We start from the raw sequence: 15,990 nt of genomic DNA, 5'->3' as shown, positions 1-15,990 counted from the left end.
AGGACCTCCCCAGAGGAGAAGAAGTTAAAGGAGAAGGAATAATTAAGGAGCTTAGAAGACCACGCTGGTCCAACGCATTTGGCAGGCGGACATAGTCAAAATTAACACCTATATTAATAATTTACTTTGAATCATCAGTTACCTAGCATATATAATTAGTATATATATGGTAATTTCTTATAGAAATCATCCTTTAGTATTTACACTATACTATTACTCTGTTAAAAAAAATTGTTGTTGCGCTTGCTTTTTGGCCCCAATTAACTTTTTTGTAAAATTATGCAAAAGTTCCAACTGATATCCTTTTTTATTCTCTTATCTTTTTTTTATGCAAGATATGAGTAGGTACGCTCAACTGGGACCATGAATCGTGATCTTACATGATGGTAAGTGTAAATAAAGTCCATGATGGGACGCTTGCCTAGAAGATGCCTATTCACTCATTTTGTTTTAAAGATATCCAAGTCATAAGAGTCAGTAAACATAAACATCCTTAGAATAACAATGTAAAAGTATGTACCTATGTTAAAAAGAAACGAATTTTCTAATTTCAAATAATTTTTATTACTTACAAAAATATTTACAAAAATTGAGCTATAACATTCATTTTGAAGGAACACAAGGCATTTGTCATAAATCGTGCCCTTCAGTATACAAGATTACAGAAATACAAAATCTTAAGTTGTCATATTTTGTGCTAAGGCAACACCAAGTGTCAACTTTACTTCACCGTCTACAACAATTAACTTACGAGTGCGCGCCCGTTAAGTTTGCGCGTGGCCAAAATCGGAACTAATCCAAAGTGACGTTATCTTGTTGTCTATCTCTATCTATCTCTTGGCGGGTGAAAGAGATCACTAACGCTGGCATCATAATTGCGCCGCCATTCGCGCGCAGATTTACTTGTGCACTCTACAAGCTTACTCGTAGGTACATATTAACTTGACACCTGGCTACCAAACACAGTACAAACATCATTCGAGCCAGGTGTCAAGTTAATCCGCACGAGCTGTATTTGCAGACGGCCCTAGTTTTACCTGCATAGTTACCATTCCTGTGGGAGTACGAAGATAAACTTTAGCATGTGCTACTAGCTGATAATGTTGCTTTTCATTGGTGAGGAAAATTTCAAAATCGATCGATTATTTTTTGAGTCACAAACAGACACACAAAAAATCAAACTTGCCTGTTTAAAATATTAGTACTTATATAATATGAAATGTAGAGGCAAGAATTTTATATTAATCCTAATGGAGATTGCAATACCACAATGTCTTGAAAGACATCCCCTGTCCACTCCAAAACTTAGGTGGAAAAACAAATATAATCATGATTATGTTTGTTTTAATATTACATGTAATATTTGACTCAGATCACTGGGTTATTGCCAAAAAAATTCTAAAACTATTTTCCAGCATAAATCTTGGGTATAGAAAAACACACTCAAAATCACCATTAGTCTATAATATAGAGGTAAAGTTTGTGGTAATGTAAGTTTGTGGGGGTAATCTCTGGATCTACTAAACCGATTTTGAAAATTCTTTTACTAATAATATTATTGCAAGTGCAATTTTTGCAAGTGTCATAAGCTATATTTTATCCCCTTATTCCCTAGGGAACATGAACTCCGCAGATGAAATAATTATAAGCTTCTTAGTATAATAGCCTGACCAAAAAAGTCGGCCAAGTGCGTGTCGGGCCACGCGTTATGTAGGGTTCCGTAGATTAAAGCACTTTTTATAGTAATTTACTTATTTTTATACTACTAGTTGATTCCAAATAACAAAAATTTAATATGAGAAATTTCTGAACACCTACCATAATATAATTCTTTGGTTTACCTAACTGGCTTTTACTAAATATACTGACTCTTTGCTTACAAATTATCAACCATATTAGTCTATAGCATAAAATCACCTGTATAGTGCGACAAAAAGTAGAAAATAAAAGAGGGCGCTGTAGTCACTTATTGTCGTTCATATGGTAACACTGTGTACTGTCATCCACTTGTGACTGCAACTACCTTGTTAATTGATATTTTATTCTCTACGTAGATAATATAATATGCTTATTTTAAATAAGATGTTCCGTTGAAAATAATTTTACTATCTAATATAAATTAATTAATAAATATATTTGGAAAATACTAACATCACTATTTAGCCCTAATCATCATGTTATAAGTACTAAGATTTTATGATTTACATTAATTACATTCAAAAGCAAATGTAATCTTAATTAATGATATTCATTGTAATTTGTCTGGCAATTAACCGAATTTCAACTATTATTTCTATAATCTGATACAATTATCAATAATAATTGGTTGCTCTATATTGACAGATCTATGTGATAATGACAGTGAATGTGGTGTTGCCACACAACAAAATTAGTTCCATTTTTATTCACTTCTACTATTTTATGTCGCACTATACTTTGATTTTATTATGTACTCTATAGAGTATATAGAATTTATGAGATTCATTTACATTAATTTTGTATTTATATTAAAATTATCAAATTATTATAATAACAAGAATAAAGCCAAAAAAGGCTCTCTTTGTGATGTACATAAAGAAAATTTTCTTACTAGATGTGCAAAATTTCACTTTACCCACTAGGGTTGAAAGTTATCCGGATTCCACATCTAATGAACATTTAATTTGTTTCTGTTTATTATTTAATTAAAAACGTAAGATTTCCTATCATCGAGACATAAAGTTCGGAACCATTTTTTGGTACCTGTTATTTGGATCTTCAAATAGATTCTTCAAGAAATACACCTGAAAAGAAAAATGTCGGAATTACAATCCTATATCCAGTAGATATATAATTGTTATCGCATTAATAAAAGTGTTGGTACTTTTATTAATGCGATAACAATTATATACTATACTAGCGGACGCCCGCGACTTCGTCCGCCCTTACACCTCCTTAATCCGGCTTTGTTGCAAAATCCGTCTAACCTAAACCTAACCTAACCAAAACTACCTCCCTGTCAAATTTCATCTTTGTTTCGTTAAACAGTTTCCGTGATGAGTGAGTGATACCTTTCACGTTTATTTATATAGATTTGTAACTTTTCCCCACCTGAAACAACTGAACTTGACCTCCGTGGCACACATTACAAGACTGAGGTCCTGGGTTCGATCCCCGGCTGGAGCGATTGAGGTTTTTTTAATTAGTCCCGATCTGGCTGGTGTCCAATTGCTAACATAGTCTTCAGACTTGAAGGGCAAAGCGAATATTAGTAATCTATACTTCTATACTAATATTATAAAGCTGAGAGTTTGTTTGTTTGAACGCGCTAATCTCAGGAACTACTGGTCTGATTTGAAAAATTCTATCAGTGTTAGATAGCCCATTTATCGAGGAAGGCTATAGGCTATATATTATCCCCGTATTCCTACGGGAACGGGAACCACGCGGGTAAAACCGCGCGGCGTCAGCTAGTATCTAATATTCGCTTTGATACATATATACATATTAGAATAATAATAAATAAAGCCTCATTTAGTGAAAAAAGAATGATAATTACCTGTGTGACACCAATGACTGTCATGAAAATAATCTGTCCCAGAGACCACTTCAGGACCCTGCAAAAAATATGATAATTTTTTTCAATCTAGTAGCACGATAGTGATCAATTTAAGACCATTTAAGAAAAGTGTCAACTAGCCTATTGTGCGTCACCTATGAAGAGAATAATTTGCGGTACATTGTCCAGTAGACACTGAGCAATGTACTGCAAATAAACGGATTTACGTAATAGGGATGATGACAGTTTTTTAAATTGTATATAAATTAAGAGTATACTAATAGTAAAGCAATTTTGTAAAAGTAACAGGATATCTGCGATCATTACTTTCGGAGCTACAGGGATTTAAAGGGTCAGATTTGCGGCGCTGCCGCGGATCCCTGAAAAACGCCCCATACAAAATGGTACGAATTGATGACGTCGTAGGCAATTAATGATCGTTAGATTTGTACGTGCGTTCAAACAAAATTACTAATATCTTTGTTATTTCTGCGTTTATGTTTATAGTTAATTTATTAAAAAATGTCACATTTAATGTAAGGAAGCTAAAACTGTATGAATTTTCATCTAATTACGATAAAAGATTTTTAATAGATTTTGAAATTTTATAATCTTATTTATTTTGCAAATATCCAGACAATCTTTGTATGTTATGTATAAATTAGTTAACATTGACCTTATTTACCCGAATGTATCATAACAATCAATATATTCAAACCGTCATCCCCATTGTTGTTAGTGCTTTCGAAATACAATTTATAATAAAAGTTTGTTGTCAAGGACACGCGTGACGTTTGTTTTTTTTAATGGGTTGCACCAGCTTCACACGTTACTTGTAAAGACTCTGGTTACTCTGTGATCATTCCCATACATTTCTTATTTTTCGAAACGTTAGCGTTTGTAGAAAGAGAATGGACGTGCCAATTGGCTACAGGCCCTGATCTGGTATGCTAAGAATAACCAGAACATTGATCCCCACCTGTCGCACATGTCCTCGGCCAGGTTCCTGTCCCTCGCCTCGTGTGCTGACAGCAGCTCCTGGAGCCGGCGCGCCGCCGACACGTGCTCCTTGAGCTTGCTCACGGAGTCCGATATGTCTTTGACCCTCATCATGTAGCTCTCTGCTGAGCTCCCTGAGAGAGGAAACAAGAAATACTTTAATAGTACATTTATACTAACATATAAAGCTGAAGAGTTTGTTTGTTTGTTTGATTGAACGCGCTAATCTCAGGAACTACTGGTCCGATTTGAAAAATACTTTCAGTGTTACTATAAGCTACTCTTTAGGGAACGGGAACCACGCGAGTGAAACCGCGCTGCGTCAGCTAGTTTTGATATTAGTGCGGTATGTTAAAAATTACAGCCGAGGCGATATTGCAAGCTCGAGCCGTAGGCGAGAGCTATAGTAAGGAAGCAGACGCTGTAATTATCAAAGCGCACGTATGTCATACGACGTTTTATTACACATTTTACAAAATTATTAAAATGAAAGAATGAAATGTTTTTTTTTTATATTTTATCTCACAAATTAAATTTTATTCATAAAATGTTGAGCACTTTTCTAACATAAAAACTCTGCGATAATTTAGAAAATATGCAATAAAATATCTTTGGTTCTTCTCTATGTAGGTAAAAACGTACCGCCAAACGATTCAGCGTTCTGGTACGATGTCGTGTAGAAACGTGGATTTTCATCCTATACCTAGCAAGTTAGCCCCTACCATCTAAGATCGCATCATCACTTACCATCAGGTGAGATTGTGGTCAAGGGCTAACTTGTGAAGAATTAAAAACTGCCACATATTAAATATGCTATCAACTGTACTAGGCATTATTGGTGTATAATCTTTTACCCAATTCCATCTCTTTATCCTCGTCATAGTCCTTGACTTCTGGCTCCTCCGAGTCTACCATCAGATCGAAGAATACCTGAAAACAAAGAATATACCTACTTATTACAACTGAGAAATTATACATCTAGCAATAATACTAATTCTAGAAAAAAAAAAAATTTGAAAACTTCACAAAAATTACGCAAAGCAACATGGAAGTCCATCTGGCCTATTCACTATTTAGGTCTTTATTATCAACCTATTAAAATAAACAAATGGATTGACAAAATGTCATCTACATACTATATATATTCACCAGTAAACAGCGGATGAAATTTGTATTTTGTATCATAGTATGTAGATGGCATTTTGTAAATTGTTTTGCTGTTTATTTTAATAGATTGATATTGTTATCAATACTTATAGGTGGTCTATTTCTTAGGACAGCGGTTCTCGAACTTTTTTAGTGATGGAACCCTTTTGGAAGATGAAATACTTGACGGAACCCTACAATAAAACAATTGTTTTTGTAAAAGTATTCTTTATTAATTAATACTATAGGTACAATGTAACAGTTACTACTTATTACATACTTAGTAAGTTACTACATTTCGACGTAAAAACGTTCGACCTGAGAGAGGTGTTTTGTTTACTTTTTTCTATACTCTCACGGAACCCCTTCAGGGACTTTGCGGAACCCAGGGTTCCGCCAAATACACTTTAAGTATGGCTGTCCTAGGAAATAGGCCAGCCTACCACAAAATCATGGTACAATTATCTCAGAAACTCACAGTTTTCTCGCTAAAGGTGCTGAAAGTGTTGTCGAAGCACAGCCTGTAGTCCCCCTCTATGGCGGCGGTGTGTCGGTGAGCGTTGTCTGGCTTTTTGTAGTCAGCCACTATGGAGCGACCCTCGGGGTCAGTCATCTGGAACGATATGTCCAGCTCGCCGTGCGTCGCGTCTATGACCTGCAAATGGAGGGCCTTCAAACGCAAGCATATAGGGAAGTCTTATTATAGTGTTAAGCTACACTTATAATAGACTAGCTGACGCCGCTCGGTTTCACTGGCGTGGTTCTCGTTCCCATAGGAGTATGGGGATAATATATAGCCTATAGCCATCCTCGATAAATGGGCTATCTAACATTGAAAGAATTTTTTAAATCAGACCAGTAGTTCCTGAGATTAGCGCGATCAATCAAACAAACAAACAAACTCTTCAGCTTTATAAGATTAGTATAGATTCATAATTCATAATTCTTTATTTGCAAATTGTTAAATACAGATCTTGATATAATAAACGTTGGCATACAATTTGCTACAAAATAGCATGCAAATTTTAAAAATAATATTATAACTAAATTACATTGTCTATAGATTTAGTGTGAGGTATACACTATACATACTAGGCTTCACACCTTCATCAATTTGGTTCAACTTGTTCAATTTTTTTATTGGTTTATACTTGCTATTGGATGTTATATGCGTGCAGGTACATTCACTACTCAATACATATGCATAGTATGGCTTTTTTAGGAAAACTAGCTTATATTATATATATTCATATACTAAATTAGAAGATTTTGCCTGTTTTTAACACCATTCAACTATACAATAAGGTATTTTTACGGAGCTCCTTAACTGACCAACAGGATAAAAACTGTGAAGCATTGATTCTATAGAGACAGTTTGAATAATCACATTAGATCGTTGATCATATACTTTGGCAGAAAAGTAACGTCTAGCAAAGCAGGTCTTTATCTAATTAGTCCGAGATACGCTAGCATATTTTGCAATATACATACTTGTTACAGATATGAGATAATTACAGAAAATATGCAAATTAAAAAATTTTTAACAACTATTCACCAGCTTACTAATAGTATAACAACTATTTAGTACAAGATAACTTAACACAAAACAACATTTACATTGTTATCAATTGTTAACCAGGTTTTAAATTTGAAACTGACAACTTAGTGGTTCAAGTGTTAACTAGCCAGTTAACCATATTCAGAACAAGTCTCCACTTAGAACGAGAAGGGTTAGGTTCCACCACACAGGCAAAGTCATGATAGCCCAGTGGATATGACCTCTGCCTCTGATTCCAGAGGATGAGGGTTTGAACCCTGTCCAGGGCATGCACCTCCAACTTTTCAGTTGTGTGCATTTTAAGAAATTAAATATCACGTGTCTCAAAACATTGTGACGCAACCTGCATACCAGATAATTTTCTTAATTCTCTGCGTGTGTGAAGTCTGCCAATCCGCATTGGGCTGCGTGGTGGACTATTAACCTAACCTGAGAGAGACTTGAGCTCAGCAGTGAGCCAAATATGGGTTGATATTATATATAAATATAATATCAACCCATATTCGGCTCACTTATACACACAATATATTGCAGAGGCGTAACGGAACAACGAACAACCTACATTGGCTCCTCAGCGACACTCCATGAGGCTATCAGCGACCTGGGCGGCCTGCTAAGCTTCTGGAGCGAGCTCGGTTGGCTGGAGTGACTCCGGCGGGGACCAGCACCGAAGGGACCTACGTACGACGGCCAAACCTTAGTGGCCAAGTGCGGATAAGGGCCAGGAAGAAAAGAAGAAGAAGAAGAATGGGTTGTTAATGATGATGATGATGATAGTTCCAGACCCAAATAAGGTACTGGTGGACGGATGTGTGGCGCAGGAGGTGGACAACTTGAGGCACTTCTTTGAGAACATCCCCATGAACCACTCAGCTATTCGCAATTGAGCTGAATATGGGTTGATATACCCAAAGACACAGGCAGATTGTACTAGGTTGGCAGAGACTTTAGAGAATTAATTATTTCCTATTTTTAATTAGTAAAATGCTCATAAACTGAAAAGTTGCAGAAGCATGCCCAGACCGGATTTGAACCCACACCCTTTTCGACAGCCTTCGTGGCGCAGTGGTATGCGCGGTGGATTTACAAGACGGAGGTCCTGGGTTCGATCCTCGGCTGGGCCAATTGAGGTTTTCTTAATGGGTGTATAGGACGAGATGGCCAAATAAAATCCGGTATCTTGAACTTAACTTTATTGGTGGTAATTACATATAAGTAACAAACAGAGACGCGTCTAATCGTGCCCAGTTAATAGGCCAGAATAAAACTATCAATTTATGACTTGCAAAAAATACTAATAACCCCTGTCCAGAGACTTTACGCTGACGTGCAACCGCGTGATTGCTCCATTATTTAAAACAGGCGTTTCGGTCGTAGACATGCCCCCGGGCGTTGATGTCTTGACATTCAACCAACTCAAACAGTATCACTGATGGGCAGTGGGCAAATTCTGCTGAAGGATCGCTTTATGACTCCAGTGGATGTCTTCACATCTGCAACTCTTGCGACATTATCCTTCCCAGGGTACAGTGCTACTATTCGCCCCAGTTTCCACTTCAACGGAGGTAAATGATCTTCCTTTAAAAGAACCAATGAGTTGATTTGCATTGGCTGAGTCGGAACCTGCCATTTAGTACGGATTTGCAGCTCCGACACGTACTCTTTGGTCCACCGTGCCCAAAAATGCTGTCGAAGTTGCTCAATTCGATGATAGCGGCTGAGATGATTGGTTTTGATCTCTTGGTAATCCTTGACTGGAAGTCCAGTGAGGGGTCGTCCAATTAAAAAGTGTCCAGGAGTTAATGCCGTGAAATCATCAGGATCCGACGAAAGTGGAGTGAGTGGCCGAGAATTTAATATCGCTTCTATTTGGGTTAAAACAGTATACAACTCGTCAAAGGTAAAATTACAATTTCCTAGCACTCTATATAAATGGAACTTAACAGATTTCACTCCCGCCTCCCAAATACCACCAAAATGAGGCGAATAAGCAGGAATAAAATGGAAATCAATTCCTTCATTTGCGAAATCGCTAGATAATGAGCTAGAGTTATCCTGTAAGAATCGTGCTAGATCATTGTACGCTCCAATATCTGAGGACAGATGGCGCGGTTTTCCGCGGCGCGAGATGAACTTTTTGATGGTTGATATGTAACTATTGCTGGTTAAGTCACTTACTAATTCTAAATGAATGGCTTTAGTAGTGAGACATATAAAAATCGCAATATACACCTTTACGATACGACATCCACGTCCCTGACGACTAGCTGACGAAATTGGGCCCGCGTAGTCAATGCCGACGGATTCAAAGGGGAAACCCCCGGGCGTGAGCCGCTGCTGCGGTAGATTGCCCATAATAGGAGCTACAACCTTTCCCTTCATTCGAGTGCATTTAATGCAGCGGCGATAAATTGCCTTTGCTAAATTTCGACCACCGATGGGCCAATAGACATCCCTAATTGAAGCTAACAATAGTTGAGGCCCGGCATGCATGAGCTTCGTATGTTCATGTTCAAATAATAATTTTGTAAATCGATGTGTGGACTGTAATATTAAAGGATAATTTTTATCATACGAAAATTCAGAATTTCCTAAACGACCTCCGACCCTAAGCAAATTGTTTTCATCTAAAAATGCGTTGAATTTAATTAATGCACTCTTTTTAGGTAAAGATTTCTTTTGTATTAACGTCTCATATTCAGGAAACGATTCCCTTTGAACCATGCTAACAATTACGCGCAATGACTTACTCAATTCGGTGTCGGTTAGGAAGTCGGTTTTTGAACGCCTACCCTTACATGCTTCAATAAATCGTAACATATAAGCTACGGTACGCTTGAGCCTATTAAATTTAGAAAAGCGGTCAAAATTTATGAGATTAATGATATCTGAAGAAGTATCAGATTTTGCTAAACACGATATTTCCATACGCGTTTCAGGTAGCGATTCGGAATTTATTACTGTGGAAGGCCACCGGGTTTCCGGTTCCTTTAAAAAGCTTGGGCCTGACCACCACATATCAAGAGACTCGAGAGCGCCAACGCTTACTCCGCGTGATACATAATCCGCTGGGTTATCCTCGGAGGAAACGTGTCGCCACGTACAATTAGTGGTTCTATCTAAGATGTCACCAACACGATTGCGAACAAATGTGTTTAATTTACACGGTAACATCTTCAACCAGCCTAATACGATTGTGGAATCAGTCCAGATTACAGTCCGTGTAGCCTGAACTCTTAACGAGCTAGTAACCTTTTCATAAAGTTTGGCAGCGACCTGAGCACCACATAATTCAAGCCTAGGAATAGTGGTGGCTTTAATAGGCGCTACCCTACTCTTAGCGCATAATAAGCGAACTAAAATCTTTCCGTGACTATCTACGCTACGAACGTAAAAACAGGCACCATATGCTTGTTCGGAAGCGTCAGAGAAAATATGAAATTCTAATTGCACGAAAGATTGTATTAACACGCAGCGCGGTACGCGTAAATTATTTAAAACATTTAAATTTTTACTGATATCCAACCAATTTTTATGGACTGTCGAAGGTAAAGAATCATCCCACGACAAATTCTGTAACCATAAACTTTGTAACAACATTTTAAATTTTATAATAACCGGGGAGGCTAGTCCTAACGGATCGAATATCTGGGAAACTACAGAAAGAATTTCGCGTTTGGAGTTTCCTTCAAACTTTGATGCACTAATCGGAAAATAAAGCTGATCCGATTCCGGATACCAACCTAAACCTAAGGTTTTACTTGGTTCAATACCGCCTATGTTCAGATCATGCGAGGACTTAGTGAACTCTGATACTAATTGTGGATCATTAGATTTCCACTTTCTAAGTGGTAACTGAGCTGAAGCGAGTGTGGCTGAGACTTTATTACGTATTTCAAGCACGGTGCTTAGGTCGTCTCCGCCTGTCAGTAAGTCATCGACATAAAAATCGTGCAGGATGACCTCAGCAATCCGTTTGTCATCGCATTCAAGTCCTAACTGCTTAAGACATCTAGTAGCGAGAAATGGTGCGCTAGCAGTACCGTACGTTACGGTATTAAGCTCAAACGCCTTAAGCGGTTCGGCAGGATCATCGCGCCAAATAATTCGCTGTAAATGCCTATCACTAGGATGCACAAGTATCTGACGGTACATCTTTTCTACGTCAGCTATAATGATGTACTTGTGCTGCCTAAATCTTAATAGAATGGATAACAGATCATCCTGTACCGTTGGACCCACCATTTGAATACTGTTAAAAGTTGCATTGTTAGTTTTGCTTGAAAAGCTTGCATTAAATACCACCCTCAATTTAGATCCACGTAAAATGCCATGATGCGGTATAAAGTTAGCATTGCATTCCGATACTAACTCACATTCAGACATATGCCCTAGTGACTGATATTCCGACATAAATTCGCGGTACATCTTACAAAGTTTCGGTTCTTTAAGAAGTTTACGTTCCAGAGAAATAAAACACTGCTTAGCTCGAAATAAAGTATCGCTTAAAACAGTAGAATCATATTTTAACGGTATTCTTACCTGAAAGCGACCATCCGATAAGCGCGAGGTATATTTTGTAAAGTGTTCCTCACATAACTTTTGCTCTGATGAGAGAGTAGAACGGTTATTTAAATTATTTACTTCTTCTAAAGTCCAAAAACGAGCTAGTTGATTTTGAATATTATCATTCGACATATCACTAGTCGAGTCGGTGTTTACAAAATTACACCGAATGGGGTTAGATACCGATAACGGTAATAACTTCATTGGGCCAGATACTATCCAACCTAGCTTAGTCTCACAAAGTGTAGGTTGATCCCTACCTAAATTAATTCTTTGCGATCCTAGAATGTCCCAAAAAACATCAGCACCTATGATCAAGTCGACTGACGACGGCGAATGAAAATGAGGATCCGCTAAACAAACGTCAGTAGGTATATTAAGACTTGACACGTCGAGAGGCCGACAAGGTACATTATCTGTTAAAGACGGCAAAATGAAACAGTTTAAATTAATTGAAAATTGTTCATTTAATGACTTCATGTGTAGGTGACACATTTTATTTATTGGCGATGTGACATTATTTATACCTAGCACACGTCGATCGATGTGATCGTAAGGCAAATTTAACAAACGAAACATTTTGTCTGATAACAGACATGATGTGCTACCGGAATCCAAAACAGCGCGACCGATATGTTCGCGATTGTTCGAATCGTACAATTTAACTAGCGCAGTCGATAATAAAACGTCTCCGCGGCGTCTAGTTCCTACTTGACTCGCGGAAGACACGCTCGCCGATAATGTTAAATTGTTAATTGGATTGCCGGCGGACGGAGTCGCGCTGATGATACTACTGTCAACGCGCTCAGCAGGCACAGCAGGTTTCAGTTTGTCTGCAACACAGACCAAAAAGGAATGTCTCCGTTTACAAAATTTGCAACCTGGCTTTTTGCACCGATTGGCAAAGTGAGAGCGACTAAGACAAACAAAACAGACCTTTAATGTAGGTAATAGTCGCAAACGCGCTTCGTTACTTAAAGCTAAAAATTGAGAGCAACTATTTAGTTTGTGATCGCCACTGCACTTTGGACACGAATCTGTCGAATCTGTGGGTTTACTATTAACTATAAAATTACTATTAATATGATTACCATTATTCGTGGAAACAAATGTTTTTAGTTTGGGTTGTTTAGATGGTTGTTGCGTATGACGTGAAAATTCAATTGTCTCAAGTACATTTATACGTAACTTCATAAAGTCAAAAAAGTGTCGTAGCTCAATTTTGTGTTCCTGATCCAAACGACCTTTGTACTCTTCCCATTCACGGTACGTTTTACTGTCTAATTTATTAGAGACCATGTGAATGAGAAGAGTATCCCATTGTTGGACAGGCTCACCTAATGAACCAAGAGCACGAAGGTTTTTATTTAGATGGTCCAATATATTTTTTAAGGTTGCCGCGGACTCCCGTGTGACCGGGTCGATGTTAAAAAGAGCCGAAACATGATTTTGTATTAACAATCGTTTATTGTCGAACCGGTCACACAAGAGGTTCCAAGCTACTTGATAGTTATTAGATGTACACTCCATGGACTGAATGACCACAGCAGCGGACCCCTCTAACGACGTACGCAGGTAGTGAAATTTGTTCACTTCGTCTATAGACTCGTTATTGTGGATGAGGCTAGTAAAGGTGTCGCGAAACTCGAGCCAACTATTATATGTACCACTAAACGTAGGTAGCTGTATAGTAGGTAACTTAACTGGCGGTCTGTTACCAGTCCGTAGACTGCATTCACTTGGAAGCGGCACTTGTGACCTCTTATAATTAGAATAAATGTCTTGTGCTTTGCTGAGTATACTATAATAACGAGATTCAAACTCGTCTCTTTCAAGTAATTGCGAATCCATGTTGTCCGCAATACACTCTAATCGAGTTTGAGTCTCATCAAATTGGGCGTACAATAATTCCAGCTTACCAATTCTCAATTCCAACTCATTCGCTTCCTTGGACGACAACTGTGTTGTTTTATTTTCAAGTAACTGCACAAACCCGGAGAATATGGTAATTCTACCTTTAAAGCTACTTCTCTTTTTAGTTAACTCAGCAAATTCCTTATTATTTTCGGTCATTTTGGAAGACGGTGAGTGATAAACCTATCAGGTATTTAGTTTCTGTAAACACAAATAAAACATTAAAAATACCTAATACAAAACCTATGTTGCAATACTTATCAAATTACAGCAGGTACACAATACGAATTAAATCTACTGCACTAAGTACTTATACTACTTTACTATTCAAACAAAAAAGTACAAATAATTTATACTACTTTACTATTCAAACTACTTTTATTACTTGTAATATGATTCTATAACAACATAAGAAACAATAAGACATATAATTTGAATACTATAAAACACTTAATAATTCGCTAACAACCTAATAAAATGTTAGAACAAAGAATACAACCAGTTCAAATTCCAAGTACGCACGGGCACATCTCACTCCACTATGTATTTTCTTTATTCCATTTCCTTCTGGATGCAAACAAATATATCCGTCCGAAGCTGACCATGTATAGGACGAGATGGCCAAATAAAATCCGGTATCTTGAACTTAACTTTATTGGTGGTAATTACATATAAGTAACAAACAGAGACGCGTCTAATCGTGCCCAGTTAATAGGCCAGAATAAAACTATCAATTTATGACTTGCAAAAAATACTAATAACCCCTGTCCAGAGACTTTACGCTGACGTGCAACCGCGTGATTGCTCCATTATTTAAAACAGGCGTTTCGGTCGTAGACAATGGGGATGATGACTAGGTTTGAATATATTAATTTGTATGATACATTCGGGTAAATAGGGTCAATGTTAACTAATTTATACATAAAAAGCAAAGATTGTCAGGATATTTGCAAAATAAATGAGATTATAAAATTTCAAAAACTATGAAAAATATTTTATCGTAATTAGATGAAAATTCATACAGTTTTAGCTTCTTTACATTAAATGTGACATTTATTATTACATGAACTATAAGCAGAAACGCACAAATAACAAAGATATTAGTAATTTTGTTTGAACGCGCATACAAATCTAACGATCATTACATTGCCTATGACGTCATTATTTCGAGCCATTTTGTATGGGGCGTTTTTCAGGGATCCGCGGCAGCGCCGCAAATCTGACTCTTTAAATCCTTGTAGCTCCGAAAGTAATGATCGCAGATACCCTGTTTCTTTTAAAAAATTGCTTTACTATTAATATACTCTTAATTTATATACTATTTAAAAAACTGTCATCATCCCTATTGGTCCAGGTCTGGCTGGTGGGAGGCTTCGGCCGTGGCTAGTTACCACCCTACCGACAAAGACGTACCGCCAAGCGATTTAGCGTTCCGGTACGATGTCGTGTAGAAACCGAAAGGAGTGTGGATTTTCATCCTCCTCCTAACAAGTTAGCACACTTCCATCTTAGACTGCATCATCACTTACCATCAGGTGAGATTGTAGTCAAGGGCTAACTTGTAAAAAATAAAAAAAAAAAAACCCTCCGGAATCAGAAGCAGGGGTCATAAGGGCTATAACGGCTTATTTTTAAATAATAATTAAAAAAGAAGTCTAATAACAACATCAAGCGGGTTACAGGAGACCGCTGGATGCTGGCGGCTCGAGACCGTCGTGCTTGGAGATCCATGCAAGAGGCCTATGTCGAACAGTGGATGTCCATCGGCTGATAATGATGATAGAAGTATAGATTTGCCGGTCTAAACATACCTGATACTCGATATCAATTATTTCGTTAGCCAAAACCTTTTGGTAGAAGCAGTCCATTTTACCAGCTTGCACAGTAAAAGTCATATCTTTTTCGTACGCGAGAACTGTACCAACAACAACTGTTAATAATATGCACAACATTTTGTAAAGTATCGTCGTAAAATTATTACCGCAAGCACTACTTTAGTTTATTGAATACAGCACATAAAGTCTAAAATTCACGGCCGAAATGAGTAAGATGTTTATTTATAGTTCAGCCGTCGTGTCTGTTTTTAATTTAGAGATAAGCAGAGATGTTCAGACGAAAATATTTTCACAAAACAATGTTTTGACTTGAATGTCAAATTGAAATTTGTAAAATGATGGCGCCTAAATTTTGCACAGATAACTCACAGTTACAGACTTAAGTGGTAAGTGGAATCTCTCAAGAATGAATTGATGTCGTGTTCTATCTCCTT

At 37.4% G+C, this 15,990-nt stretch overlaps 2 protein-coding genes across 3 annotated transcripts; both read right to left on the bottom strand.

Annotated features, from left to right (window-relative positions):
- Nucleotides 1-539: 539 nt before the first annotated feature.
- On the bottom strand, nt 540-15,911 carry LOC112054425 (transmembrane emp24 domain-containing protein 5). Its single transcript, XM_052889988.1, has 6 exons — nt 15,533-15,911; nt 6,162-6,338; nt 5,392-5,467; nt 4,518-4,671; nt 3,539-3,596; nt 540-2,783 (listed from the first exon to the last, which is right to left on the bottom strand). The coding sequence occupies exons 1-6, from the start codon at nt 15,671-15,673 to the stop codon at nt 2,706-2,708; spliced, it is 684 nt and encodes a 227-aa protein (XP_052745948.1). The 5' UTR covers nt 15,674-15,911; the 3' UTR covers nt 540-2,705.
- On the bottom strand, nt 8,420-14,543 carry LOC112051761 (uncharacterized). 2 transcript variants are annotated; one of them, XM_024090541.2, is made up of 2 exons: nt 13,727-14,543; nt 8,420-12,640 (listed from the first exon to the last, which is right to left on the bottom strand). In XM_024090541.2, the coding sequence occupies exons 1-2, from the start codon at nt 13,878-13,880 to the stop codon at nt 8,658-8,660; spliced, it is 4,137 nt and encodes a 1,378-aa protein (XP_023946309.2). In that variant the 5' UTR covers nt 13,881-14,543; the 3' UTR covers nt 8,420-8,657. The 2 variants fall into 2 exon arrangements, with proteins under 2 accessions (XP_023946309.2, XP_023946307.2); XM_024090539.2 differs by having other exon boundaries at nt 8,420-13,922; nt 14,221-14,543.
- Nucleotides 15,912-15,990: the final 79 nt, after the last annotated feature.

This window comes from Bicyclus anynana, chromosome 26, assembly GCF_947172395.1.
Source record: "Bicyclus anynana chromosome 26, ilBicAnyn1.1, whole genome shotgun sequence".
NCBI classification, from domain to species: Eukaryota; Metazoa; Arthropoda; class Insecta; order Lepidoptera; family Nymphalidae; genus Bicyclus; species Bicyclus anynana.
The sequence above is the reverse complement of the archived record's forward strand: the minus strand, read 5'-3'. Positions and strand labels throughout refer to the sequence as shown.

Excerpts from the sequence above, each read along its gene's own strand:
- LOC112054425 (XM_052889988.1), bottom strand. The coding sequence starts at position 15,673 with ATGTTGTGCATATTATTAACAGTTGTTGTTGGTACAGTTCTCGCGTAC. Across the intron at positions 5,468-6,161 it reads GCACCTTTAGCGAGAAAACT|GTATTCTTCGATCTGATGGT; the intron begins GTGAGTTTCTGA and ends CTTTGTTTTCAG. Across the intron at positions 2,784-3,538 it reads CAGTCATTGGTGTCACACAG|GTGTATTTCTTGAAGAATCT; the intron begins GTAATTATCATT and ends TTTTCTTTTCAG.
- LOC112051761 (XM_024090539.2), bottom strand. The coding sequence starts at position 13,880 with ATGACCGAAAATAATAAGGAATTTGCTGAGTTAACTAAAAAGAGAAGT.